This window comes from Drosophila santomea, chromosome 3R (genome assembly GCF_016746245.2).
Source record: "Drosophila santomea strain STO CAGO 1482 chromosome 3R, Prin_Dsan_1.1, whole genome shotgun sequence".
NCBI classification, from domain to species: domain Eukaryota; kingdom Metazoa; phylum Arthropoda; class Insecta; order Diptera; family Drosophilidae; genus Drosophila; species Drosophila santomea.
In genome coordinates, this window is record NC_053019.2 from 9995365 (window position 1) to 10022414 (window position 27050).

General features: G+C 41.6%; 4 protein-coding genes across 11 annotated transcripts; 1 reads left to right on the plus strand and 3 right to left on the minus strand.

Moving 5' to 3' along the window:
* Positions 1 to 246: 246 nt before the first annotated feature.
* Positions 247 to 14918, plus strand: LOC120451498 (leishmanolysin-like peptidase). The gene is made up of 9 exons (XM_039635250.2): positions 247 to 1104; positions 9987 to 10129; positions 11485 to 11515; positions 11615 to 11697; positions 11764 to 11875; positions 12386 to 12771; positions 12827 to 13240; positions 13305 to 13597; positions 13665 to 14918. The coding sequence occupies exons 1-9, from the start codon at positions 973 to 975 to the stop codon at positions 14120 to 14122; spliced, it is 2052 nt and encodes a 683-aa protein (XP_039491184.1). The 5' UTR covers positions 247 to 972; the 3' UTR covers positions 14123 to 14918.
* Positions 7066 to 7862, minus strand: LOC120453414. The gene is made up of 4 exons (XM_039638112.1): positions 7851 to 7862; positions 7519 to 7665; positions 7288 to 7464; positions 7066 to 7224 (listed from the first exon to the last, which is right to left on the minus strand). Exons 1-4 carry the CDS (start codon positions 7860 to 7862, stop codon positions 7066 to 7068), a joined length of 495 nt encoding a protein of 164 aa, XP_039494046.1.
* Positions 14919 to 14938: 20 nt separating the features above from the next.
* Positions 14939 to 17100, minus strand: LOC120451499 (zinc finger protein 239). Its single transcript, XM_039635251.2, has 4 exons — positions 16855 to 17100; positions 15591 to 16799; positions 15178 to 15527; positions 14939 to 15113 (listed from the first exon to the last, which is right to left on the minus strand). The coding sequence occupies exons 1-4, from the start codon at positions 17032 to 17034 to the stop codon at positions 14957 to 14959; spliced, it is 1896 nt and encodes a 631-aa protein (XP_039491185.1). The 5' UTR covers positions 17035 to 17100; the 3' UTR covers positions 14939 to 14956.
* A 424-nt stretch (positions 17101 to 17524) lies between these two features.
* LOC120451850 (bestrophin-2) lies at positions 17525 to 26487 on the minus strand. 8 transcript variants are annotated; one of them, XM_039635836.1, is made up of 8 exons: positions 26237 to 26487; positions 23046 to 23258; positions 21901 to 22011; positions 20882 to 21638; positions 20436 to 20822; positions 18992 to 19649; positions 18825 to 18869; positions 17525 to 18137 (listed from the first exon to the last, which is right to left on the minus strand). In XM_039635836.1, the coding sequence occupies exons 2-8, from the start codon at positions 23114 to 23116 to the stop codon at positions 17812 to 17814; spliced, it is 2355 nt and encodes a 784-aa protein (XP_039491770.1). In that variant the 5' UTR covers positions 23117 to 23258; positions 26237 to 26487; the 3' UTR covers positions 17525 to 17811. The 8 variants fall into 8 exon arrangements, with proteins under 8 accessions (XP_039491770.1, XP_039491773.1, XP_039491766.1 ...); XM_039635839.1 differs by having other exon boundaries at positions 20580 to 20822; positions 26100 to 26487; XM_039635832.1 differs by having other exon boundaries at positions 26100 to 26487.
* Positions 26488 to 27050: the final 563 nt, after the last annotated feature.

The following is a 27050-nucleotide window of genomic DNA, read 5'->3' on the forward strand; positions in this document are numbered from 1 at the left end:
AAAGTTCATTTAAATAAAGCCAACGTATTTTAATTAAATTTTATTTTGTATAATTATAAGGAAGCAGATCCTTTTAAAAGTATATATTAATCTCTAATTAGCGTTACTGGTATTTTCTTGGTTTTTTGCATGTTAGCCAACACTGACGCTGATCCACATTAACATTTCTGTTAACTTTTCAGTGTGACCAGCCGCTGAAGCAGCACTTCAAAAACAAGCAAATTGGCCACAATGCATCTGGTCACCCATCGGCGTATATAGAGACTCGATTCAAAACAAAATCGGGTGGCGAACGTAAACGTCGCCGCGGACAATTTGGCCCGCATCTCTGTGTTTGTTGTTCGTGTCAACCACCCCCGCCGGTACCCAAGCGCCCCCCATTTCGCGAGAGTGTTTTTATGGTTTTGCTGAATGAAAAGGCTCGGCAAATGCGCTTATTGAGTGGCCACTGTGTCGGGACTGGCAGTGAGTCCTACAGAATGCACTCGCTGCACGGACAGTTCATGAGAATTTGACATTTAAGTGCCAGTGTGTTCCTGCTTTTGCGGCTAACTGCAGTTTGTAGTTTGCTTTACTTGCATACTTTTTTTTTTGGCGTGGGCTGATATTAGCGGACACACCCACCCGAAAACAAAAACAAAAAGTAGTCCAAAGGCCCCAATAATTGAGTGCCTCTGTGTGTGTGTACGTTTGAGTGTGTGTAAGTTGTTTATGTGTGCGAGTGAGAGGAAAGGGATTCGAATCGAGCCGGTTTTCGCGAGTTAATTGACAAAGCAAACGGCGAAAAACTAGCAAACATAAGCAAACAAAGAGGAAAATAAACAAAGAACTTTCAGTGCAGAAATGCGTGTTCGAAAATCAAGTGATAAATAAATAAAAATCGTAATATTTTGGGAGTGCAAAAGGATCAACACTACAATGCTGAAAACTCTATAATATCCACAACGAAATTCCACCCCAAAGTAAAACACCATGGCCAAAACGCCCCCACCCCGCCCCCTCAGTAACATGGCCAAATTCCTGGCAGCCCTCGGCATCTGCTCTTGGCTCCTCCTTTCGGCCAACGCTCACAACTGCCAGCACCAGCATCCAAAGGCCCACGAGGTGAGTTGCGTTCGGCTGGGTCCGAAATGAAGGGATTGGATTGGATTTGATTGTATTGGGTTGAATTGTTGAATTGTTGAATTGGCCTTCTTCTTTTTCTCCGCCCCTCTGCGAAAATAAAACAAATAAAATCCGGGAAAGGGCTATTTCGGGAACACGGAGTCTTTAAGTGTTCAACCAAATGTTTACAAGCCCATCTACAAAAATATTTTTAATTTGTATTTATTTTAAAAGAAAGATAAGTATTGTAACTAGCTACGAATTTCTAGGTTTGAGATTTCTAGGTTTCAGATAACAAGATAGATTACAAGATGAGTCATATTGAAATTCTAATGTGGTACATGCCAAAAGCATTTAATACACAATTTTGGAAAATTACCAGTAAATACAGATTTCGATGCTCGAATTTCTTATTTGTTTCTGCTCCTTCTTCTTCTTCGGGTATTTAGGCATATTGTCCTTTGTGCTCATTAGACCGAGTTCCTAATTGGCGCATACTGAATTCGCGGAAAATTCATAATTGATTGGGCTCTGGGCATGGAAAAGGTCTAATTAGTGCCGATTTAAGAGGAGCCCTGAAATTGCCATTCTCATAATTCTGCCATAGAAACAGTGCCAGAAACTGAAACAATCAACACCCAGCGATGGTGGTGGCAACCACAGCTTATTGACTAATTCCGCTGGTTAATAATATGCGCATTCGAGATTCAGTATTCAGTCAATGCAATGTGGTTTAGTCAGTCAGTCAGTCAGTCAGGTGGTGCTGCATATTAACTGGTGGCTCACAACGTGTAACCCACCATCGTGGTTACCAAACCGCCTCCACCTGCACCACATCCATATCCACATCCACATCCAGTGCTCTAGTTAGGGTTTAATGTCAGAGTCTGTCCGCCAACTTGTTGCTCTGGATTTAAATACCGCCGGCCTTTTGTTTTTGTGTCTTTGGGGGTTTTTCGCTTACACATTACTGCTTTCCAATCAACGGCGATTTAATTGGCGCGTCGCCATAAATAAAGGTTGCCTTCAATTGCGCAAAAAGGGGAATTTACATGATTACTGTATCGAGTGCGGTACAGTCTGTCCTGCATGGTTGCAATTTGCCGCCAAGTGCAACTGCAGTTTCGCTGGAAACACAATTGAGTTTAAAATGTTCTGGGAAGTGCACAGGTGTTTTCTAACTTTTCAAATATGCTGTCTTACAGAACGAAATTAATACCAATGAATATAGATTGGCAGGAAAAGCAACTGTAGTGCAGTTTGCACAAAAGATACATTTACTGCAGATACTTTTTGCAAAGTTTGGCAGGTTACATATTTTCAAACCCAACAGTGGACACAGAACTTCTCATTCGGGTAAAAGTGTTTAAGGCAAATTTCCAACAAGTTTAAAAACAAATATGGAAAATCTGTGCGACCGCAAAAGTTTTAATTAGCGAGCAACTACTTTGTTTTTGAGCCAGTAAAAGCGAACTGGAATGGCAGGGAAATGAATTAATTCAGCGACTGTCTGTAGTCTGTTGATGGCTAACGATGCTGTCGAGGTCGCCCAGCGTGTAATTAATTGAATTATCTGTAACTTAAACTGCTGTAAGTGCAAAAAGCAGTCGTCCAGTTTATGTGTCTCTCTGCCCACGGAATGTCCTGCTGTCTGGCCACCGAAAATTGTCCTGTCAAGAGGATAAAGACATATATAAAACAGCGGGCGAACGACCAGATAAGTACGTATACATATGTATGCGTGTGGAACGGCCATCCAATTAAATACCGGTCCAGTTGAAACCGAAGCACTCGCTTCTAATTAGTCTTACATAAATTGATGAACGCTGTTGTCCCCAGAAAACAACGAGAGCAGCTGCAGCATTGTATAAAATTCGCCAAATTGAATGATTTGTCACGTTGCCAGTGTGCGTGCCCGCATGTCAGCGATGTCGCGCACTGTACTGACCTCCTAAGCCGATAAGAGCGTAGCCAATGTGCACACCTAACTTCCGTAATGCTTTGGCTTACTAAACTGAGCTGCAGAGAATCTCCATTCGGGAGAAAAGCTTTTTATGGATTACCAGCTGGATTAAAATTAAAACTCAACCAAAGGCCTTTTACCATGGTTGCCAACATATTTCAAAGAGGCTATCGGAATATTTGTGGGCCGGGTATCATTAAAATCATACGGACATACAAAAGCAGATCCTACTGCCTTTGACATACTTTGCATCGAATATAGCATCAATTTTACTCTACAAGTAACATGGAAAAAGTGATTTAGTTTTTCCGCCTATCAAAAGTTGTAGTTTTTCTACATTCTTTTGACAGCATTGAACTTTGCTCTTTTGATATGATATGCTGTTTTGATATGATTCTATATTCATGAAAGACCCCAGGTAACTTTAACGCGAATGCAAATGCATTCATATCGACAACGTGTGTTGCAAGCATCAGCATGTATTTCCATTTACATATTAAGTGGATAGCAGTCTATCTATGGATACTTCTGCATTGCAGCCCCAACCATCACGATTAAATATTTATCAACTTGACGAAAGCAAAACGCTCTGGACAGCAACCAACAAGAAGTTATGAGTTACGAAAAGTTTGAAGCGTCCTTCCCGATGGGAAGTTGCAAAATAGAAAAGAAAATCGATTTCGGATTCTGGTCTTTCCGGAAAACAGTGCTGGTTGACTTGGCTGAGAGCTATTCTTCGACTTGCAAGTGTAATTGGCCAATTAGGAAACGTTCAGCTTCAGTTGCAGCAAGTGGAGGGATTACATTCAACTGAAAAAATGCATAAAAATGGGAAAATGATTAGATGGAAATTTGCATTGCCTGCCAATATAAAGTTAAGCACTTGTACCTTTTTTAAGGTAGTGTAACACCGTTGAAATTTGTTTAAAGCAGTAAAAATCCATTTGGTATTTCGCCTAACAAGCTACTAAATTCTCCCCCAAAATTCCCCTAAAACTATTCACAATTTTCGTTGCGGAACATTAAAAACTTTGGTTTTATGCTCGTGTTTGGTTTTAATGCATGCTTGCATTTCTCGAATTTGTGAAAAGGTAATAAAGCTACACGCCTGTGTGTTATTCCGGCAAGTTTTAAAACTGACGTATAGAAAGTAAAAAACGAACTTCATCATAATGTCAGCAGTTGCACTTGCCTTCCATTTTTTTTCAATTTAATGAAAACGCTGCGAGCAGAAGCTTATATTAGCAGCATAGTTGCCATAGCAATGGCATATGGACGGGCTAGTAAAAATCTCGAACTCATGGAGGAGAGACTGGAGGAAAAACACGTTTACCTAAAGCCAAACGCAGTTGGCCAACTGCCTGATGAATGTTCATGGCGATGACGCGCGCTTCAGGGCCTTTGAACGAAACTGGTGAAACACAACACCGCCATCTGCCGGCGAGCAAACAAGTGACTTTGGCAGGATGAGATTCTTGTGCGTGGAGTAAAACCTTTTGGCCGAGGGCGACGTTGCTCAGGGTCCTTTCATAAGCCCTTTAAGTCCCAGCATTTTGGGCCGAATTGCTAAGAGAAGGGAAACGTATGTACATTTGCGTAAACTTTCGGTTCCAATCACTCTGCAATTGTGCAATCCAAAGTGCTGTTTCTCGATTTCAACGGAGAACGTGTCCTTAGTTGAATCACAAACTAATTAGGCATTGTCGTTCTGATTGCAGCCAGGCAAATTCGGTGATTGAAATCAGGGCGTGAATTTAATTTAATCACGGATAGGGATTTTAAAGTGTTTCAATCGATACGGCTTCAGGACACTCGGTGAGGGGATTAAATTCGCACAATGCATAAATCCATCAATTTTACAAGTGTGCTGTAGTATTTATAGAAAATAAATTTACTCTTGCATTTATTTTTAATGAGTTAATATAATTAAAGACAATTTTCTGCAACATTTAATTTGATGCATTGCAGTATTTTCCTTTCACCAAGAAAAACATGAATTTCAACATTGGTTTATAAAATTTATTTTGGTTTATAAAATTTATTTAAGTAATCAGAAGATGATCTCAAATTTTAATTTATTGCATTGCAGCAGAGTGTAAAAAAATGTTATTAATCTGAATGAATTTACAACATTTTATTTGCTGGGATATTGCCATTTCATTTCAATACAAATTGAAATAATGCATAAAATGCACTGATACATATGTATGTACATTCAGTTGTTGGAATTTGTGCACTTAATATTTATTTCGAGAGCAAGCAGCGCTTTCATGGAACTTTTCAGTGCCAGTTAATGCAATTATTCAATTGACTGCCCTATCATCCCAATTTATTTGAGTTGCGGCGTAAATTGTGCCACTTGAATAGCTGCTGATCTGAATAGCTGCTGGTGCTAAAGTGCCTTAGATTAGCTACAGTTCATAGTTTCAATTTAGTAACACACAGCCTACTTCTTTTAGCGGTCAAACTGTGAGGTAACGAGTAACGAATTGAGTAAAAATAATAATAATCAAAAACCCGGCGAACAGATGAGTCAGGCAAAGAGCTAACAGCATGCAAATTGGCCATCGGCAAAACCCGGCTCAAAAGATATTAAAAACGGGGAAAAAGCAAAAATTGGTAAGCCGAGCAGAGCGGTGAGCTGAACTGCTCCGAAGAATCCAAGAGTGAGAGTGCTGCTCACAAACGAAAGTGAAAGCCCACACACAAACGCTCGACTGAAAGGCGCCATTTCGATTGATCTGCCGAACTTGAGCGAGCGTTGAACGCAGGTGACAGTCGGCGGGAAACTACACTCGGCGAAAATGGGTGCAATTTCTTTCTTTTTTATTTGTTATTTGACTTTGAAAATGGTAATCAGAATTCATTTTAGTTATTATTATGAGCACACTATTATGCTATTTCCAATAAATATATATTTCGTCTTGTTCCCAAACTCGCAATCTTTAAATTAGGTTATTAGGAACGGGAACAAAGCTGATTATATTAGTTGGTATCAACACATTACGGCATTTATGGTAATTTTATTGCTGTTTTGATTCAATAACACCATGAATATTTATAATCCGTGAATACATTTGTCTACACACGTTGCTTTATTAATTTATTTAGATAAATCTTTCGTTATATCAACAGAAGGAGTTCATAAGTTTGTACAAATAATTGCGCATGTTGTACTAGCAAACACATGAAATTTTCAAAGGTTTTTCCAAGTCGAAAATCGATTTTTCTTCTCTGCAACAATGTTGTGCGGAAGAGAGTGCAAATGGGTGAGATGAAGAGGCAGAAATGTGGTCAGTTACGGATCGGTTATTGAGTGGCATTCGGGCAACTGCCTCCGAGCCAGAGACAGACGTAAATAATTACCCAACCACCATCGATGATCGATTCCCGCGCCCAAATTAGCATGCGCAACTGGACAAACCGCGTTGGCGCTTCGTAATCCCAATCTCCACCAATCTCCACCAAATGCCCCCATCCTCGAATCGTCGAAAGCGAACGTGCGTGGCTTGCTGGCTTGCAGTTGGCCATTTATGACGGCTCTTTTAGCCGCCTCTTATTTGTTTGGCTTTAAAAGTAAATACGGGAGGTAATCAGGCGGGCGCATGCGCAGCCAACTGTGGCCAAAACGAACGCATTTCTCTTTGCTTTTCTTTGCCGGTCGTCGTCATTTTTTGTATTTTTCTATTTTTGTATTTTCTGTTTGAATTGTTACCATTTCTGCCTTAAACGTGAGTCGCATGGCCAAAAGCTGGACACGCTCGAATGTGGCCCACAAACCGAAGAAAAAAATTTGTTTGCCGCTCAAATCTGTGTCAGTATGCAAGCGGGTTGGGCATTACGTCTTATCACCGATTGAATAAGCCCCTGTGCTAACCACTGTGGTTGGAAAGTGTGGCGAAAAATATAGTAATATCATATCATCATATTAAGGATTGCTTTCAGTTTATTTCAATAATCTTTTATCAGGATTCTGATACTCGAAGTCGACCAAATGGTCACCTAAAAAATAGTACAGATCCATTTACTTTCAATGCCACCTCTTTTTTGATGAACCACGTTGTTTGTAGGCCGTATTGGCCATGGTCTACGGGGAATTTGGCCAAAACAGCATCTTCATTGGGAGACCAATTCCACAGGCGCATCTCTGTGCCAGCCTGTTGATATTTTATATATGTGCCGTTTTTACAATTGGTAAATGCCTTCAATTATTTGCTTACCATATACGGACAGGTGTGGTTTACATTTGTGAATGGCTTTATAAACGAATATATTAGATTGGCAATGAAGAACCCACTGCGATTCTTAAAGAACTTGCAAACGTCTATTCGCATGTCGTACATAAAGGGATGCCAGCCGCCAACCTCGCGTTTAACCATTTTGAAGTGGATCTCAACCTTCAGAAAAATTAGCTTCGGTTATGGGAAAATGTTTTTTAATATCGGTATTACCTCTGATAAGGTTTTATTCAAAAAGGCTACAAGGTTGATCAGATTGTGCTTGCGATCAACCGCCTTAATTTGGCACACCTTTAATATTCCCAGATCCGGAGAGTGAACTTTGCAATTGAGGGAATTGAACTTATATGACCCGTGCACCTTGAAGAAAACTATATTTTAGTCCTCAATTCCTGAAATGTGGTTAACTCACTAACAGGTATAAAACCGAAGAGGATAAATAAATAAACAACTTGTGCTCTCCACATGTTACTGTTTAATACTAAAAGTTGTCCGTTTTGTTATATGTAATAGAAATAAGTCAGTTTTAAATTATTTGTAATTACCACTGATGACATTCTCTGATTTGATCTTTTAACTATTTGTCAGGGATGTACAGTAAGCACTCGCTTTTGCAACGAATTTAGTTTTATACGAATTTTGTTCATTTTTCTAAAAATGATAAGGAAAAGTATTGTTAAAACTTAACACTTATTGTTGTTTTCCTTATTAAATATCGATTACTGCTTGTTTGTATAGGTAATAATGTTTTGTTAACTAATTAAAATTCAATTTAAATCCAATTTTTTTCTGTCGCTAATGATTTAGCCTTCGAAATAAATGTACAAGTGCTTTAAGTTCGAAAAACATCGTGTCCATTTTTGCTGTCACTGAACTGTTAACGGTTCACATCACAATTGATTTTGATTGTATTAATGCTGCTGAGATATTGACACTGATATAACTCGGAATCCCCCTATTTGATTCCCCTCCCCATTAATGACATCAAACACATCCAAATGGTATTGTGCGTGATCGTCTTTCACCTGCCAAACGTTTCGCAGATGATTTGTAATTTGTGCGGTTTTTCAAATGCTTTTTCAATGCACTCGATCGCAGCAACTTGGCATCTTTTTGGGGGATAATGCTCCCCAGCTGGGGAGCACGATCAGTGTGAGGATCGTACATCATACTGGTTGTTTTTTCGAGTGTCTTTGTCACGTTTATTGCCAGCTCTGGAGATATATCTCTGTGATGGTTTATGGTTACTTTACTTATCTCAACACATGACTTTTGCTGGGCGTTGCCTGATGGGGTTCATTTTGGGGATTATAAAATATTATACCAATATTAGTATGTATATCGCTTTATTCATGAATAATATTCAAAGTGTTATGCCAATTTTTTGGCTGTAAATAATCATTATCTGGATATTTGTAAACAATGATGATTGAAGAATTAAAGAAACAATGACAGGCAGATACGAGTATGTATTGTCACGTTGGCGGCTGATCTGCAGTCATTAGTGCGCCGATGACTTTGATGGCTGCGAGATAAATCACCGGTACTGGTCCAATCCCAATCCCCGAGCACTTCATGGTAACCACACCACTGTTAGCACTGTTTGCTCAGCTCATTTCAATGCCAAACTCTTTTGTCAGATCGCGATTGCCTCACAACTATTGTTGTTCTTGGATAGTTGGGTAAATAGGAATAGGTTTTTTCTTCGCATTCGCATTCGCCTTCGTGTTCGTGCAGGTGTCTAACTTTGCCATTTATCGGCGGTTACAAACCGCACTTGGGCACTGAGAACACCTAGGAAATCACTTCCCACGCTGGGGGACATATGGTGCTCCATCTACATTTCTTGTGTGCAAATTAGCTTTACTGGATGTCATTTTCAATTGCCAGTGTCAAAGCAAATGGCTTTTACTCCGCCTGGCTTTTCATTTATGAGGTTGGCACCCTATGATGAGAGGAAAGATACTTTTACTTTCAACATCCCCACTCCACCCGGAGACTTCTTGAGGGCTTAGAACCTTTCAAGACCGCTTTCCGGACGAAAAGACAGTCGCACATAAGTAATGCATGTCACATATTTGATGAGCATATTTTTAGCAGCACTCAGGCGAATCTCCGAGACAAAATGTCGGCGACAATTTATGCTGATGATGAGTGTCAAGTGCTTTGTGTGTCTGGCAGGCGATTATCTGTGGATCAAGGGGCCGCCATGCATATTCAACGAAGACATCTAATTTATTCCTAATAATTGGCACAGATTGCACAATGCGAGTGCCATAATAATGGCAACGGAAACAATGGCCAGATAAAAGCGAAAACGAAATAACCAAAACAATATAATATAATCAGCCGCAGCCCCACAAATCATTGACATTTCGATGTGCCAATCGTTCGACATTTTGGCGGGGCAATTTAAAATTAATTTCCCTGCAATTTGCGCAGACCAATTACCGCCGCCGAACTGCCTTTTTGTGTGGCCTTTGTCTGACTACATGTCGTCATTTAATAGTTAACAACGAAATTTCGCTTTCGTTTAAGCTCCGCTGACTGATTTCTTGATTTCTTGACTTCATCTCAACTGCTCGCAGTCTGCTCTCCCTTTCTACTACTATCCGCCACTATCGGTCTCATCATCTATCCATCTTTTTATTTAATTTTTAATTTTTTTTCATGTTTTATAGGTCGTCCATGGCGTGCGCATCCAACTGGCTGATAGCGAAGATGACTCCGCCGGAGAGCCAGCGAGGCATAGCGTCCGCCGGCGCAGCGTGGCCGCCGAGCAGCCACTGCGAATTCTGCTCGTCTACGACGAATCCGTCTACAGGTGAGTACTGGGTGCACTCTGCAAAATTACTACCAAAAATAAGACCTTTTATGCCATTTTTTAGTAAGAGAAAAGCTCGACAACCAACAGAAAAACTCTTTCAAATGTAAGAATTTCATTTAAACTTCTGCGATTTATTTGCTAATTATATAGTTAGTTTTACTTAGAGCTTACCCCGCTAGGAGTAGAGTTTTTCGCAGTGTAAGTCTGCGCTCCAGCTCTGAAAATTGACTTTAATTGCACTTTAATGGCAGCCAGCCAAGCAGACAGAAAAAACAGTTTACAATTTGACTTGGCCGAATGTCAAGTTAACATAAAGCCGCGCAAAAGCGAGTAAATAACTCACTTTCCGGACCGTTTTGCTTTGGCCATGCACCGTTACCGCCGCTGCGAGTTGGGTAACAAAACTACTACTATGCTGTTTAAGTTCAGGCCCAAATCGGTTGACCATGTGTGTGCGCAATTTGTCCGAATCCACGCAGTGGGCCGAGGTGTCTCCTAAGGTTGGCCATCGATTGCTCCATCCACATGGTCACTAGCCACCAGCCACTGGCCGTTGGCAGTTGGCCACTTAAGCTGGCCAGATTGGCTGACAGTTAGCCAGCTTCGATCTCAACGATCGATTGGCGTATATTGGCAGCGGACAAGGTCAACAGGAAAGCGGAGACTTAACTCGACTCGGCTTTAATTTTGGGTCTCACTCTCGATTCAATGAATAATTTAGTCGTGAACAAGTGACTCAAACAGGTGCTAACAGGTACACAATTAACCGGCATGAGTGTAAGTATCAAAAAGTTGTCAGTGAATAAGCGACGACCTTCGTGTAAAAGTGCTTTCGTCGAGGAATTTACAGTTACAAATTGATTTCAAGCCCAATTGAAGCTTGATATGATTTCAAGCTTAATAAAATTGCCGAAAAAATTTTAATCCGATTATCCGGCTTTGGCCACAAATGGTAGCGCTTCTGATTGGATTGATTACTTATTCCTCAGAAAGTGCTGGTCAATTTACTACTCTATATAAATAGGTAGCAATCTGTCATCATCAACTTGTTGTGAAAGCTGTGTACTGTGTAATGCCCTTTGTCAGATGGAAATGTTCTTAGCCCTACGTTCAGTAATAAGCTGTAATGGCGATAACAAAGGCATCACATAAATTGGTTGTCAGGGCTTTTGTCTGTATGTCCAGGAAGGCAAATTGGCTTTTCAGATTTCACAGAATCCCTACAGCAACTAGGAAACGACACCCACGCCTTTGTTTAATCCCTTTATTCGCCAGAATTTGATAAACAAAACTATTTTCTTGTTGTTTCATGCTAACTTGCTTTCATGCCTTCACTTGCCTCGTGCTGCCAGGCTGGAAGAGGAGAAATTTAATTTGATAAATGTGAGTTGACATTTCTGGTTTACCTTGGCTACGACCTGGCATACTGCATACCTCATACTGAATACTGAATACTGAATACCTTGCTTTAATCCCCTCCAGGACACCGTGCTCCCGGAAGCCGTGCAGTTCTGGGAACAGGCCCTGATGGTGCGAGAGACCAAGGGCGTCATCCGTCTCAATAGGTAGGTGGCCACTCTCAAGACACCCGCAAGCTGTATGAAATATTAATTTTACGGAATTTGTTTTAGGAAATGCGACAGCACCCAGGTGTATGTGAAAAACGGACACACCCACTGCATCGACCACTGCAAGGCGACGACGATGTGCGGCGAGGTTCAGGTGCCCGATGCGCACTTGGATGTAAGTAATCCACGCAATCTTATCTAAGTTACCTAAGTTACCCCCACTCAAGTGCAATTCAAGGAAAATTCTAGTGGAAAAGTAGCCAAACCTTGCTCAGTTCGAAACGCCTTGTTTTCAAGAATGACCTTGCGTTGAAGTAAACGCAGCCTAACCAAATTTAAACTGGTAAAATTGAAAACGGGTTTAGGCAACTCGAAGCGCAATTGCAGCTTTGATCATGGGTCACTTAAATACCTATGTAAATAGTTGGTAGCTTACAAAACGCCCTTTGTTAAATTACATTCCTGCAGTCGGGTTGTAAACATTTCAATAAAATATGGGATTACATAAACAGCCTTTATGCTTGAAACATTTTACAAATAATTAGCGTGCCTTCTGCATTTAACACTTTTTTTCTCAAAGGCAGAAAAGATTTATTTTCTGGATATCGTAATGTCTTGGCTGAAAATACAATTTATTACCACATTTTTACACCTGCCCATTATAGTAATAATTATATTTTTGCAGGTGTGTCGGGTGTGCAATGCCACCGGTCAGAATTGTAGAATCGACAGTAATACGCAGCCGGGCGAAGGAATCGAGAATGCGGACTTTGTGTTCTACGTGTCCGCCAGGCAGACGCAGCGTTGTTTCAAGGGTCTCACCGTGGCCTATGCGGCCCATTGTCAACAGGAAGCGGCTCTGGATCGTCCAATCGCCGGTCATGCGAATCTATGTCCGGAGAGCATCAGCACAAAGCCGCAGGAACTGCAGACACTGATCTCCACCGTTAAGCACGAGATACTGCATGCGTTGGGATTCTCCGTGAGCTTATACGCTTTCTTTAGGGACGATGAAGGAAAGCCCCGAACTCCGCGAAAATCAGACACTGGCAAGCCGTACCTGAATGAAAAGTGAGCCAATTGCCTTGTTATCGATTCCCGTCTAATCCGTAAAGTCCATTTACAGGTTGCAGATCCATCAGTGGAGCAACGAGACCATTCGCAAGGTGGTGCGAGAGAACTGGTCTGTGCGTGGTGGCCATGTTAACAAGGTAGTGGACATGATGGTCACGCCCCGCGTGATTGCCGAGGTGCGCGCCCACTTTAACTGCAATAAGCTGGAGGGCGCCGAGCTGGAGGATCAGGGTGGCGAAGGCACCGCCCTGACCCACTGGGAAAAGCGCATCCTGGAGAATGAGGCCATGACTGGCACTCACACACAGTCGCCGGTCTTCTCGCGCATCACCCTTGCATTGATGGAGGACTCCGGCTGGTATCGCGCCAACTACTCCATGGCAACGCCGCTGACCTGGGGCAAGGGACTGGGATGTGCGTTTGCCATGCGCAGCTGCAAGGACTGGATACAGTACAACCATGCCAGGTAATACGATTCTTTGGCTTTTTGGATGATCCTTTATTTATTACCTTTTATTTCGTTTGCTAAGGGGTCGCTCCATACATCCCTTCTGTTCGAAGGTCAAGCAGGATCCTCTCCAAACCGAGTGCACAGATGATCGCAACTCGGTGGCGCTTTGCAATCTAATCCGCCATGAGTTTGAGCTGCCCAAAGGCTACCAGAACTTCGACAGCCTAAATCATGTGAAGGACGGTGAAGAGGGGTTCTACGGCGGTTCGGTCTCGCTGGCCGATCACTGTCCCTACATTCAGGAGTTCACCTGGCGCAGCAAGAACGTGATAGTGCGTGGATCTCATTGCCGCTTTACAGAGAATAATCCCAGTAAGACTACCCAACTATTATTACTTTCATGGATGTGTAGCTAACTTTCTTTAATATCCCATCGCAGAGCCTGAGAAGAACTTCGCCTTGGAGAGCTATGGCGAGGGAGCAAAGTGCTTCGATCATAGCGAGTCCATGTGGGAGGAGCGATCCTGTCACCAGACGCGTGAGTGGCAGCATTGGGGCAGCGGATGCTACAAGTACGATTGCTTCGACGGCCGACTGCACATCCTGGTTGGCAACTATAGCTACAAGTGCTCCTTTCCCGGACAGAAGCTTTCTATTCGAATTGCGGCCAATGGCTGGCTGCACAAGGGCACGATCATGTGCCCGCCGTGCCACGAGCTGTGCGGAGCACAATTTGCTGCTGAGGGCAAGCAGTGTCGTCCGGGCGAGGAGCCCGATCCGCTCAACAAGTACCCGCGCGACAACCTCGCCTGCGGAGCGGGCAGTAAGCAATCACGTTCCGTGGCCATAATTACCGCTGTTCTCCTGCTTTTCGGCCTGCGCTGGGGATTAAGTTAGGCTGATCAGGGTGCAGGGTGCAGATTAACTTGCTCTTTATGTATGTAGTGAAATTTGTACATTTTAGCTGTATGATATAAGCTCAATTTGTCTAAAAGTAGGTCGATAGTGTAGTACTCCCAAATCAGAGTTGGTCGGTTTTTGTGGCAAAGAAGCTGGGAATTTAGTCCTTGGACAATTCGTATCCAATTTGCACACGCTTTGCCATTTAAATAGTCTTTGGTTGTTTCATAAAACAAAAGTGTTTTAAACAATGCTCAAATATTGCATAGTTAAATTAACTAATTTTGTCCTTAGATTACGCCAATCCTTTTATACTTCTTTGCAACCGTACAAATTGACTACTCCTACCAAACATATAGCTATAAAATCGTAATCGTATTTTGTCCATCCCGAAATGTGATCTTTTTTAAGTGTGTCCTCGGATATTTACTGCATTTTGAAATGTTGGCCACATATAAAGCCAATCACTTTCAAGTGGAGCATCCAAAGACAGTTCTATGCTTCTTGAATATCGATCTGTACATTCCAAAGCCTATATGGTACGGTAGCCTAGGCAGTTCCACTAGCTTGTTGTTAAATTCTTTGTTATTTATTATGAATATGGTTTTCGAAATTTGTTGATTGCCTTGTGATTTATGTATTCAATTAGTTTTGCCTAAGCTAAATGTATTTTTCCCCTTTCTGCTGCCTATCAAGCATTTAAGAATTGTAAACTCAACTCTCGATTTGTAATCTAGCTTTTAAGAACCTAAACTAGCAATGTGAATAAACCAAGATACCCTTGTAATCGCAAGTTTTAAGTGAGTATCTAATTCAAGTTTATTTAAATACTTAGGAGTAATCAAGCTCCTCAACCAGCTCGTAGAGGATGGCACCATCGGTGTCTTTCGTTGGAGATTCATTGTCATTATCTTGCTTTTTGGGCGGAACATTTGGCCTACTACCCTTTACTTTGGAAGGTCCTGCGGGTGTTTTTAAAAGCTTGGACCTGGTTAACAATGGAATGGGGTAATTAATAAGCCGCAGAGTTATAATCTAATGTTGTTACATACGCCTTTGTCAGTTCGTCGAGCATTGGAAGAAGTGTGGAACGTGTCACTCCGCGCGCTTCCTCTTCGGCCAGTTCCTTGGGATGCGCCTGGCGTTTGTGCGATCGACAATTGGAGCCGTTGGCGAAGTCTCTACCGCAAAAGTTGCACTTGTACGGCCGGATGCCGGTGTGAAGGATGAGATGTGCCTTTAGCGTTTTGCTTCGCTTGAACGACGAACCGCATACTTCACACTTAAATTGCCGTGTATCTGAGTGCACCAGTTTGTGCTTGTTGAATGTGCGACGGGTTTTTAGCTTCAAACCGCATACAGTGCACTCATAGATCTCGGCACTGTGCGTATCCAAATGGATCTGAGAAAAGTATATGTAACCAGTTAATCTAATTGTACTGAGTTAAAGTGCATGACAACCAACCTTTAACCTTGCATTGTTTTTAAAGCGTCGTTTGCACTCTGGACACTCGAAGGGACACTCATCTGTGTGCACAAGCTTGTGGTCCTTCAGTCCAGTAATGTAGTTAAAGCTCTTGCCGCAGAGGTCGCAGACATAGGGCTTTATTTGGTTATGGATGCCTTCTATATGCCGCTTAAGTGTTCCCGGGGTGGTGAAGCGCTTTTCGCAGTGTGGACAGGAGTTATCTGTCTTTGCTTTGACTCGGACATGGGTTCGGTGGTGGGAGTGCAGCTGGGCGACTGTTGGAAAGCGCAGTTTGCACTGGTTGCACTCTAACTGTGGGATTTCTTCGGCCACAGTGTTGTGAACCTCTTCCATGTGACGCTTGTAGGCTTTGGGTTTCTTATATTGCTTTTTGCAAATATTGCACTTATACATGGCCGGTTCCTCGGGTATTTCATCCTCCTCATCGGTCACATGCTCTGGGGAAATATCATCCTGGGTATCCTCGTTTGATTCCATGGACTCTGCGGTGTCTTTCGTTTCCTCAGGTTCTTTTTGCGGATCGTGTTGGACTATTTCATATGTTTCCATGTTGAAATCTGAAACTTGGCTTTCCTCTATAATCTGCGACTCCTCGATATACCGTTCCTCTGTCATGTGATCCACTTCCACTAAGCAATCTGAAGCGTCATGGGGTTCCACATCTTCCTCCACAGCTTCAATCCCTTCTCCCACAGTGTCAATCTCTTCCTCCACAGTTTCAACCTCTTCCTCCGCCAGGTCTTCCACCTCTTCTTCTAAGACCTCCTCTTCTATACCAGAAATTTGCATTTCTTCGACAATATGTTCCTCTTTGAGAAATTCTTGTTTTTCCTGAAGACATTGTTCTGCCACCAACAAATTTGGTATCATAAGGATTTCACCTTCCATTCTACTGGAGGTTACTGTTTCGCAGACTATTGGCTGTTCCCCGCTGATGAATTCATCCTCATTCTGGAGAAGATTTGCTTCCACTGCGCCGAGCATTATATGCTTCCATCCATCGGTGGTTACTCCGCACTCTCCTCGAATTCGCTCATAATCCATCAAAGGATCAGGTTTTAACGACTGCAATTTGCTGAAAAGGATCTGCACTTTGCGAACCCTCTCGGAAAACTCGATGAGGCAGTCCATCAATGTGAAGCATTCGGCACACAGGAAATTGCTCAGCTCATCCTCTCTTTTGATCTGAAAGGCATACTCTTAGTGTTCTGTTTGGAATATGTAAATTTATGGCAGTTACATCGACCCAAAAGTATTTGCCAATGGTCATGGCCATTGTGCTCGTCCAGGAGTTTTGTTTTGCCTCCCTGAAGAATACATTTTGGTTGGTCGGATGATCCTTGGAACACAGGCGACACCATTGGTGCCAAATTGTTGAATCTCTGTTGGCGGCTTGTGTTTCTGCGATAATAACCGACATAATCAGAAAACATCGAAAATATACTTTCGTTTTGTTTTGATTAACAGCCCTGGCTTGCAAATATACCAGGGCTGGAAACTACGCAACAAACGGGGCTGCGCACTGTTCCATTGATTACAGTTCACAAACCACAGGTTCCGGAACTACAGAGCCATAATTGAAATGAACTGGTTTTAATTATTAATAAAGTTTTTTAATTTTGCATTTCATCTTTATTTAGTCTTTTGTTTGGTTTTCAGCAGCCGTTTAACATATTTAAAACTCTACAGCTTTTCTCTAAAAATACGTATATTTTTGAGATTCCATTAATAGAATCATTAAAATTGGAAAAAAAAGAATATCCATAAAGATATATGTATATATATATATAGAATTTGTTCAAATAATTTTTGGCCAAATTTTCGCATTTTATACTCAAAATTTTGATTTAATATTTTCGGAAACAATCAACAAAAACCTGCCCATTTAAAAGAATAAAAACAAAACGTGATCAATTTACAAAATAACTTATATTTGTAAAATTCAAAAACTTTCTACTTAGATATTAGTATTTGTGTTATTAACTGCGTTAATTAGGTCCATCATCACTCGAGCTCGTTTTAGACTTTATGAGCATTCTTAAACTGTCCATTACTTTGCGTATGTCCTGTGTCAGCGGCATATACGTCTAGTATATATGTATATAGTATAGATAATTTAGCTTAGCAGCTTAGGTGAACTAAATAATGCGCTAGACTTAAACTAGGTAAGTGTACGAAACAAAATACTAGGTGTCCTTTAACTGCCGTTGATGGCGTCCTCCGACTTCATCGTCGAATTGGAGAATTGATCTCCGCCGGCCAGAAGATCGGCACTGGATGCAACTGGTTGCAGCTGCGCCTGTTGCACTGCCACGTTCACTGGGACCATTGGCACCAACGGCACAGCCGTGGCCTCCATTCCCGGAGCGGTGCTAATGGTTCTGGCCAGATTCTTCTGCTGGCGCATCAGTTTCTCCTTCTCGCGTTCCGCCTTCAGCTTGTCGAAGTCATCGCCCTCGTCCTCGGGCTGCGCAGCCGGATGGCCCAGCAGATCCGTGGAGGACCTCAGGTCCATGTTCTCCACTGGAAACACAGATGGCAAATGTCAGGAAAGAACATGCATTGGTAAGAAGAATTATTGAAATAATACGCAACGTGCAACGTCTACGAAATGGCTAGGACTAATGCTAGGCGGGTACCAATATGAAGTTGGAGTTACGGGCTCACGGCTACTTGACCAGCCAGGAACCTTTTCTGCGATCAAACGAAGCGCAAATTATTTAATTTTAAGGGCCAAGCTGGGGTAAGTACTCAACAAGTGGGCATCGATTTCAAAAAACTCATGCCAATTGTTTGAAAATTAAAAAAAACTAAATAAAACATTTAAGACAAAGATAGGAAATGATTTGTGTTTTAGGAAGGTTGTTTTTTGTAGAAATAAAATACAAAAGGAAAACGTTACAATCAAACAAAAAGCTTATTAGCATTAATGATTTAATTTACTGGGTAGTAATTAGTAATAGTTTCATTTTCGTTCGTAAAATAGTTTCAAATAAAAATATTTAAAAGTACACAACAATACTTTAAAGTGTTTCGGTCAGTTTTCCATTATAAACAAATTATAATAAATGAGCAAATCGGTTACCAATTACATTTCAACAAAATTCAACAAAAATAATATTGTAATAGGGGTAAACCAGCAACGATTACGTAGAAGAGCAAGCTAAAATATTCGAACAAGTTAATACGGCCAATAGATGTGAACTTTACCGGGCGTGACGAACCACCTGAAAACCTGCGGTGCATCGGGCCTCTCTTTAAAAGTTCCCGAATTTGTTGAAAATGAAGATACACAAATGTTAAAAATGAGTTTAAGAAGCGGTTGGGCGCTCTAACACATCCGCCGATTGGGATGGCAAACGAGATGAGTGACTCACCTGTCTCGCGGCTGGCGGCCTTTTGAGGATCGTATAGGGACTTGGAGCTTTCGCCCACTGGGGAACTGGGTGCAGTGGCTGCATTGGACAGGAGCAGAGGACTGCCGCCCGCAGGAGCCGAAGTACTGAGCAGGGCATCCACTCCGCCAGGTGGATATAGAGTGGGTTCGTACTGGGACTGGGCACGATTGTATGAGGGCGGACGTGATGGGATGTCCACCGGTTCCGAGTGGGCCGGTGGTGGCTGCAGCGGTCCAGAGGTGCCAGCTCCCGACGACGTTTGTGCGAATATGTCCATGACATTGGGACGCGGTTCATTGGCTCGCATGGATGTTATGGTGGCCTGTTCGTCCACCTCCTCGATCACCTGCTGCGTAATCCTAAGACTACCAGCTGGTTTTCCGGCCGAAGTCGCCGATCCTACAACTGCGCCCGATAGACTCGCCGAACTGGCGCTGGCCGGGAACTTGTAGGGCTGATCCTGACTGGGCGTGGCCGATCCCGGTCTGCTATCGTCGCGGCTCAGGAAACGCTTGAGGGCCGAGGCCACCGTGTTCACCCGGGATAGAGTGCCCGAAACGCTGACCAGCGAAGGCGAGGAGTCCAGGCGCATTTTGCCATTTCCAGCTGAGAAGTGTATGCCACTGGCATCATCAGCCTAGTTTTGGGAAAACAAATCATCACGTTAGACATATATTTAGATGGGAGTTAGTAGATAGATTGTGCTTGTTTTAGTTCCGCTGTGCCCGGATTACTCGAAACCATTTAGTGCTCTACAGTCAGTGCAGCAGAAAGCAATCGAAAGTCGTGCAGTGCGAAGTGCAGTTAAAGGCTTAGGCTGTGGACAGATCCTTTAGACAATTAGAATCAAAAGTTAGTATTCACATTCTTAAAGCATAGAGAGACACAAACACCATTCTTAATTTATGGTTAGACTGGAGATAGGCACAGTAATATAAGTATTGGGGTATGAACTAAGTAATAATAGACTGTAAAAATAATATAAAATGTGTTAGGATACAATCAATTTAAATTACAATATGAGTACAAAAAGTGTAAGTGGTAAAGTGTTATTAAGAGCCTTTGATAAGATAGTTCAAATTATAAATAAATAATACTGAAATGAACAATAGAACATTACTGTGCCTGCTCCTAATTTTAATACACATTCTGTACATCTAGATTATATTGAATATATACCAAGCACCGCTGTAACTCAGAATGCCAATGAGCGAATTGTGATCCCACAAAAGCAATGTTTCTTCGTGTTGAACAAGAAAAAGAGGTTAGAAATTTTAAATTTTGATTTGATATTGGATTTGGATTTAGTTTCGACTTGGATCAGATCGCAGGACGAGGGGATGATGAATTTTGTTAACCGATTGAGTGTCTGGTGCCAATGCTTCGTAACGCTATGGAATGCAGCCAACGTTTTGATTCTAACCTCCTCATCTGGCGAGCCCTTGGGAAAATCATAAGTAACGGTTTGGACGCCGGAGTCCGCACCCGGAACTTGAGCTTGACCCGTAACCGGGATCGGGATTTTCGCGTCCGCAGCGGCGGCGGGATCACCATTAGCATTACCAACCATTTCATCGATGCGAACGGACGACATTGTCGATGGCATGGCCGCATTCTTGGGCACCTCGATCTTGGCAGTGGAGGGCTCTGGATGATTCTCCCGGAATCTCTCGGCAGCTATTGTGTAGGGCAGCTCGTTGGGGAAGACCTCGTCCCAGTACTGATCCTTCAGCAGCTCCGGATGGTCGTGGTGCATCTCGTCGACGATCAGATACGACACCTGCAGATTGCGATCTACCATCCAGTTGACCTAAGGTATACATTTTATTGGTTTGTTCACAGAACTATTAAAAGTGTTCTAATGCGTACCTCGAAATCATCATCGTCCTCGCCAAATGGATTGATCAGCGACTCGGCCACCTTGAGCCATCCCATGTAGAAGAAGAACTGCAGAGTTGTGAATACTGGAAAGTATAGATCCACCTTGTTCAGGTATGTGGTATTGCCCACCACCTTGCCATCTGTCCATTGCTGACCCATGCAGCAGGTAAGGAAGTACGAATATACCGCCAGGGTCACCACTTGAGTATACACCAGGGGCACACTAATGGTATCGTAGCTGATAAGCAGTCCACACTGACCACGAAACTTGTTGAGCTCATCGATGATGGTCTTCACCGCAAAATCATCACGAATGCGACCTTCCTTTCTGGCCCTAGTTATGATACTGGCAGCCCAAACGATGGGCAGCCAGTGCTTCGATGGTCTGGGAAAGGCCTTGTTCATGGTCTCGATGATGGCCTTTTCATTGTCATTGAGCAGACCCGCTTCCACCAGATTATTGAGGCCGGGAAAACGCTTCTTCACCCTCGGCGAAACATTCGCCAGGACCATAGTCAAGCAAAGGCACACATATCGCATAATGGTTCGCCTCATCATGCGTCCTCGCTCATCCTGGCCGTGGACATTCGAGCTGACAAAGACGGCAATGGGATCTGGCCAGGGTATGGAGGTGTACTGGTTCCACCAACGGGTCATCACAATCGATACATAGAAACCCAGGACGAAGGACAGGGGGATGAGTTCTCTGTAGCTATCACAGTACTGAACAATGGCCTCAAAGGTTCTAAAAAAAAATGCGCTATTAGTAAGCTACTTCAGAATAGGAGAAGATCAGAGGAGAAGTATAACTGCATACATACGTATATAGTATGTGATATTTAGCATCAGCTTGTTTTATTAACACAATTTATGAAGTTGTCAATAGCTATTTTGAGGTGTTTGTTTTTCAATAGAATTTAAGTAACTCCAAAACTAATATTTAAATTGCAATATCATTTTAAGTAGGTAAAACTTCTCCCTTGATTTCCTATTGTAGTGCTACTCACTCTTTTTGTCCAGGGTTGAGGCCAAAGCGATACACCATATTGATCGCATAGTAGATGGTCAAGAAGGCCAGAAGATCTAGCCAAACCAGTTTGTAAATGCTTCCTCGCCATCTGAAAAGGGGGGAAATGAGTATTGAACCTTTAAATTTCCAATTACTATTATTACTGCGATTCCTCCACATCAGCCTATAAAAATAGAGCGAACACGTCAAACTAATCAGCATATACCGACCCCCTTATCAGGCAATAATAATAATTTCTGCTACGGATTCGTTCCAGAATCCCCTCTTGATATTCGAATCTGGCTATGTACATTTGACCAGCGGCACTGTGTCTGAGGATGATATGTCATGGCGAATCTAACCTGCTGATATGGGCCGGTTATTTTGGCCACTTGTTGTTGACACACGAAACGTCATAAAGTATACTTGTAGCCCTTGAAATATAAACATTGTTTGCAGAAATGTGCGCTCGACTTGACATGACGTGCAGACGATATTTATAAAGCTTATCAGGCGAATAAAGCGTGATATTGTGAACAATCAAACGATATCTTATAGCCAAGAAAAGGTACTTTCGTGGAAGCAATAACAATATTATATGGTTATTTTTGGGAAATTTTAAAACAAGCATTCTATGGCAGGTCCAGTGAATCATGAAGGGAGATATCCATTGACCACGAGCAATTGACCATTATTGGGCGTTATAAACAGCAGCTCAATTAGATCATCAACTATTCAAATGGCAGCCCCATAGATTACAATCCATATCAGCAATAAATGAATGGGGGAAATGCGTAGGGATAGAACTCTACCCCCACATTATTAAATTATAATTCAGACAACAAGCCGTGACAGATGTCAGAGTTATGACTACACGGGTCTAGATTACACACAATCTATACGCAGATGAGGAGCTGGAGGGTCAGACTGTGGTGGCAATTGCAGTTTGCCATATGTAGGAAAGTGGAAAGTTATATATAATTTGCAATTGCTGCACTTGTGTTGCTCTGCTGATTATCCCAACCAATTCTCCGAAGTATGTCAATGGTCTATAATTAGCAAGCCAGCTAACAATTTCGCACACTACTTGCATAGCATATAGATGATATTGGGTGAAGTACATAAGACCTAAACTTCACTCACCTGAGCAGCAATTTGAGAAAACAGCCAAAGCCGCGACAAGTGGCCACTTCACCTGTGTACGTAATTGTCATTGTTCTCTCCTATTTTAATTCCACCTCCAATTTAGTTTGTTTGCAGTGCTCTTTTACAGCTGAGATTGTTGTTCTTCTTTTCGACTGTCTTATCGCGTCTCGCACATCGTTGTTTGTCGAAAATGAAAGTTCCACTCTTCGCCTGAAATGATATCAGATAGAACAGAATTGTTTGTTATAGAACACGGGGTTATGTAATTACAGAGCAATTACTCATGGCAGTACCAGGAATCGGAGACAACCTGTACGGTAATGCAATTTGAAATTCTAAAATCGATATTTTTTCACAATTAGACATGCGTCGAAGCCGATGAAGGAAACTCGCGGCACGGAAAACAATTGAAATGCATTTAACATTTAACAGAAATGCAACAGCTTCGGGCTGATTATATTAATTGCCGCCATTTATATAGACGATGCCACAAAAACCCAGATGCATGTTCAGATACTTCTGTGTATATCAATGTATCTGAAAACGAGCTCAGCTAAAATACACTCAACTTTGCGTGTGGGCGATGTCAAAGTCACCGTTTGAGTGGATGTGCGTTTGGGCTGTCTCCATTTAATTTTGAGAGGTGTCTGTGGGGGTCAGCTTCCAACGATTAGATACCAATTAGGCAAGCAAACAAACTCAGAATTACACATCGAATGCCGTTTAGATGCCATTAGTATTGCATTTTTCGGGAAATAGCACGGGAAGTACATTATGTAATGAATCCAAGATGAGCTCATTGAGTTTGTTTTTCTCCATATATATAAAGTAATGAATTTCCGACCTAAAAGCGAGACTGAAAAATGCGAGAATTTCTGCGAACCGGTGAGCTAATGATCTAAAATCACACCACGAACTCGGCTCCGAGCTCAAATTATATTACCAAGACCATTCCGACCATGTGCCATGTGATCCCGGCCTTTCTGGTGGGGCGAACATGACATCATGAATCGGTCTGTTTACTTTAGAGGGGATCGCTATAGGTATGCTGGGCGATCGTAAGATATACACGGAAGCAAATTATACAAAAATCATAGTAATTTAGTATTAGTATTTACTGAAAATTAAAACGTATATCGTTACATAGAAAGATGTGGTTGCAATATTCATATCTGCATTGATAAGCAATCATAATCAACTTTATATCGTAATAGTTGATATAAATATAAATAATATATTCTTCTCTGTGTATGCTCGTGTTCAATTTGATATATTTCTCTCATGAGTGTAAGCCTTAAAAAAACAATAAAGTGATGTGGTTTGCTAACTACTAGTTCGGCTTTGATTAGATAGTCAAGGTAGCTCATCGTTTTTAAGGGTTTATTTTATAATATTTTAAATAAGATTTTTAAAGTCTGTTGATTTATCACTCCCTTGTGATCACTTGTTGCTGAAATAGCAAATGTCTGGGTAAACAAAGAGAATTGCGATAGGAACGAGACTTTCAACTGGATATGTAGTAGGTATAAACCAAATAAGCTAATTTATCGTATATATACGAGTATAAACGAAGTAAGCAAGTAAACAGAAATAATTCTGTAGATTAACTAAACAAAGAGTCAATCCTTTTTGTGAGAGTATTGTAAAGCAGAAGTATTTCATAGCTTTAGATATTTTCATGTTTTTATGCGTATTTTAGCTAATATTTTGACCGCAGCTGTAAAAACGATCGCAGTAAATAATTTACTGATGCCCAAAGCAACAAAGGCGGCTCATTATTTATTGTTTCCATGCGTGTCGCTTTCAAATCGTTGTGCTCAGAGGTTTACACTTCCCCCTCGGTACAGGGTACTGCCCAGGCCGAACCCTTCTCGGATATTTATCAACCCAAAGTGGCGCTCAAAGTGATAAAGAATCCAGTGCCATTTTGCTGATTCCTTTGTCGCAGACAATTGTTTATTGAGCAAACTTTTCGATGCGCTGGCTTCACCAGAACTGACCTCTTCTCTGGGTTTTCATATGAGGGCTGCAATATTTGCAGTTTGGAATTTCAGCGTCAACATCGTTGACCTATAAAGTCAAATATATCGGTCATGTTTACGGACTGGCCACCATTATCTTTTCCATTAGCATAACTTTCAATATTTGTTACACTGATTCTAGACTGACGACAACATTCGAATCCAAATCACCGAGGTTAATGACTTTTTCGACGAACACTTGGCTGCCGACTTTCGAGAGTTGTCAGTGGGCCAGAAAGGCGCGTGGCTAAATTTAAATTATTCTCAACCGAGAGCTCATTGCATTTTATTAACATTCTTGGCATTGCAGACGCTTTGAGTGGGAAGAAATGGCAAAATTTGGCTTACAGACAGTAGAAAGTAATGGAAGTAGGTGCTTGAATGTTACGAAACATAAAGCAAATAATTCTTAAAAAAATAATACTTCATATGAACAGTGGTTTCACATTGAAAATATAGTTAATTTTCAAATCAATGCAGCTTTATATTTATTAAAAAATATTATTGTTTGTATTTACGTTTTCATTCACAATTTTGCTTATCTTTTTTTTCCAAGGGTACGGCTTGATAATAATTATAATTTCGAGCAGCACAATCTGATTGAATTATTTGTATATAATCATAAGTTATTTTCTGTGGGCCTAATTGTTAGAGCAATAAATTATTAAATATTCCCGCTATGAATTATGATTTTTCCGCTTGGCAATTGTGTTATCTTCGCCGCTGCTTATTAATATATTAATAGTTTTCTTTTGGTCACCCGAGTAATTTGCGTAGAGATTGCAATTGCAAAACCAAATCGGATGAGTCACGGGATACGATACATATAGCATATCTACGGTATATACCCTATATAGCGAAAGGGCTTTGTGTGGACTTGAGTTGAATTTACTTTGCTGTGATGTTGACCAATTTTTGCGAGCTGCAATCGATTTTAAACTCATTCGTGGCGCGTTTGAAAACTGATTTTAGTTGCTATTCCTGGCGGTGCACTGTTATTAAATCGCTCCATGGCCACTTACACACTTACATTTATGTGTGCATGTTGTCGCTGAGGCGGTTGTTGTTACTTTGATTCACGGCACGCAAGCGGTAACAACAATAAAGTTAACAAATTGGCAGGTAGCAAAAAAACAGAGGTAGAAGGGCTAGAGCAAACACACTAACATGGGTTTATGTGCGAGTATTTTCTTCACTTTACGCCTTTATGCTTCACAATTTTACGTCTTCGTTGCCGCCGAACTTCTTACACAAACACAAACAGTCGCACTCGCACACACGTAAACACAATTACATGGACACAAAGGCAGAGCGGCCATTCAACGAAAACCGAAATCGCGTTCTTATGCTTTTCCGAATCTGGCTAGGTGCCCTTTTGTACCACTTCCTTGGCCACTTCCGCGCTCAACGACCGCCAATGTGAAACTGAGACCAACGCCATGCGAAAACCGTACAGCTGTGCTGAAAGTGAGTGCGAAATTCGCGGAGAGAGAGCGAAAAGAGAGAACAACTGGTTCTGAGATAAGCCGAGCGCAGGAGCGAACTCGATGAAGTGGGGGTGGGCGCCGGATGCAAGTTATATTAAGCGGAAATAAACATCGAGATGAATCATCAAATAATATAGAATTAGATGTTAGTAATGTTATATTGTATATTGAAACGTTTAGAATTTATTATATATTTATTGTAATTAATTATGTATGTCGATTCAGCTTTCATTATCTGCGTGACTCACCTTAAATTTTACCTGCGTTCTCTAAAAGTATGGCATACTTTTGGGCCTTCTGTCCATACGAGATGCAGATGGAAATCTGTACTACAAATATTTAAAATTTGTATAAATGTGGCTTATGCTAGTAAAACTAAACAAATCGTTACTAATACAAGATCGTACAAACCTACTAAAGCTGAAATGAATTAAAAATCAAATCAAATTAATTCAGAATCACATTCATTTAACGTAACCTCATCCTCAGCTATG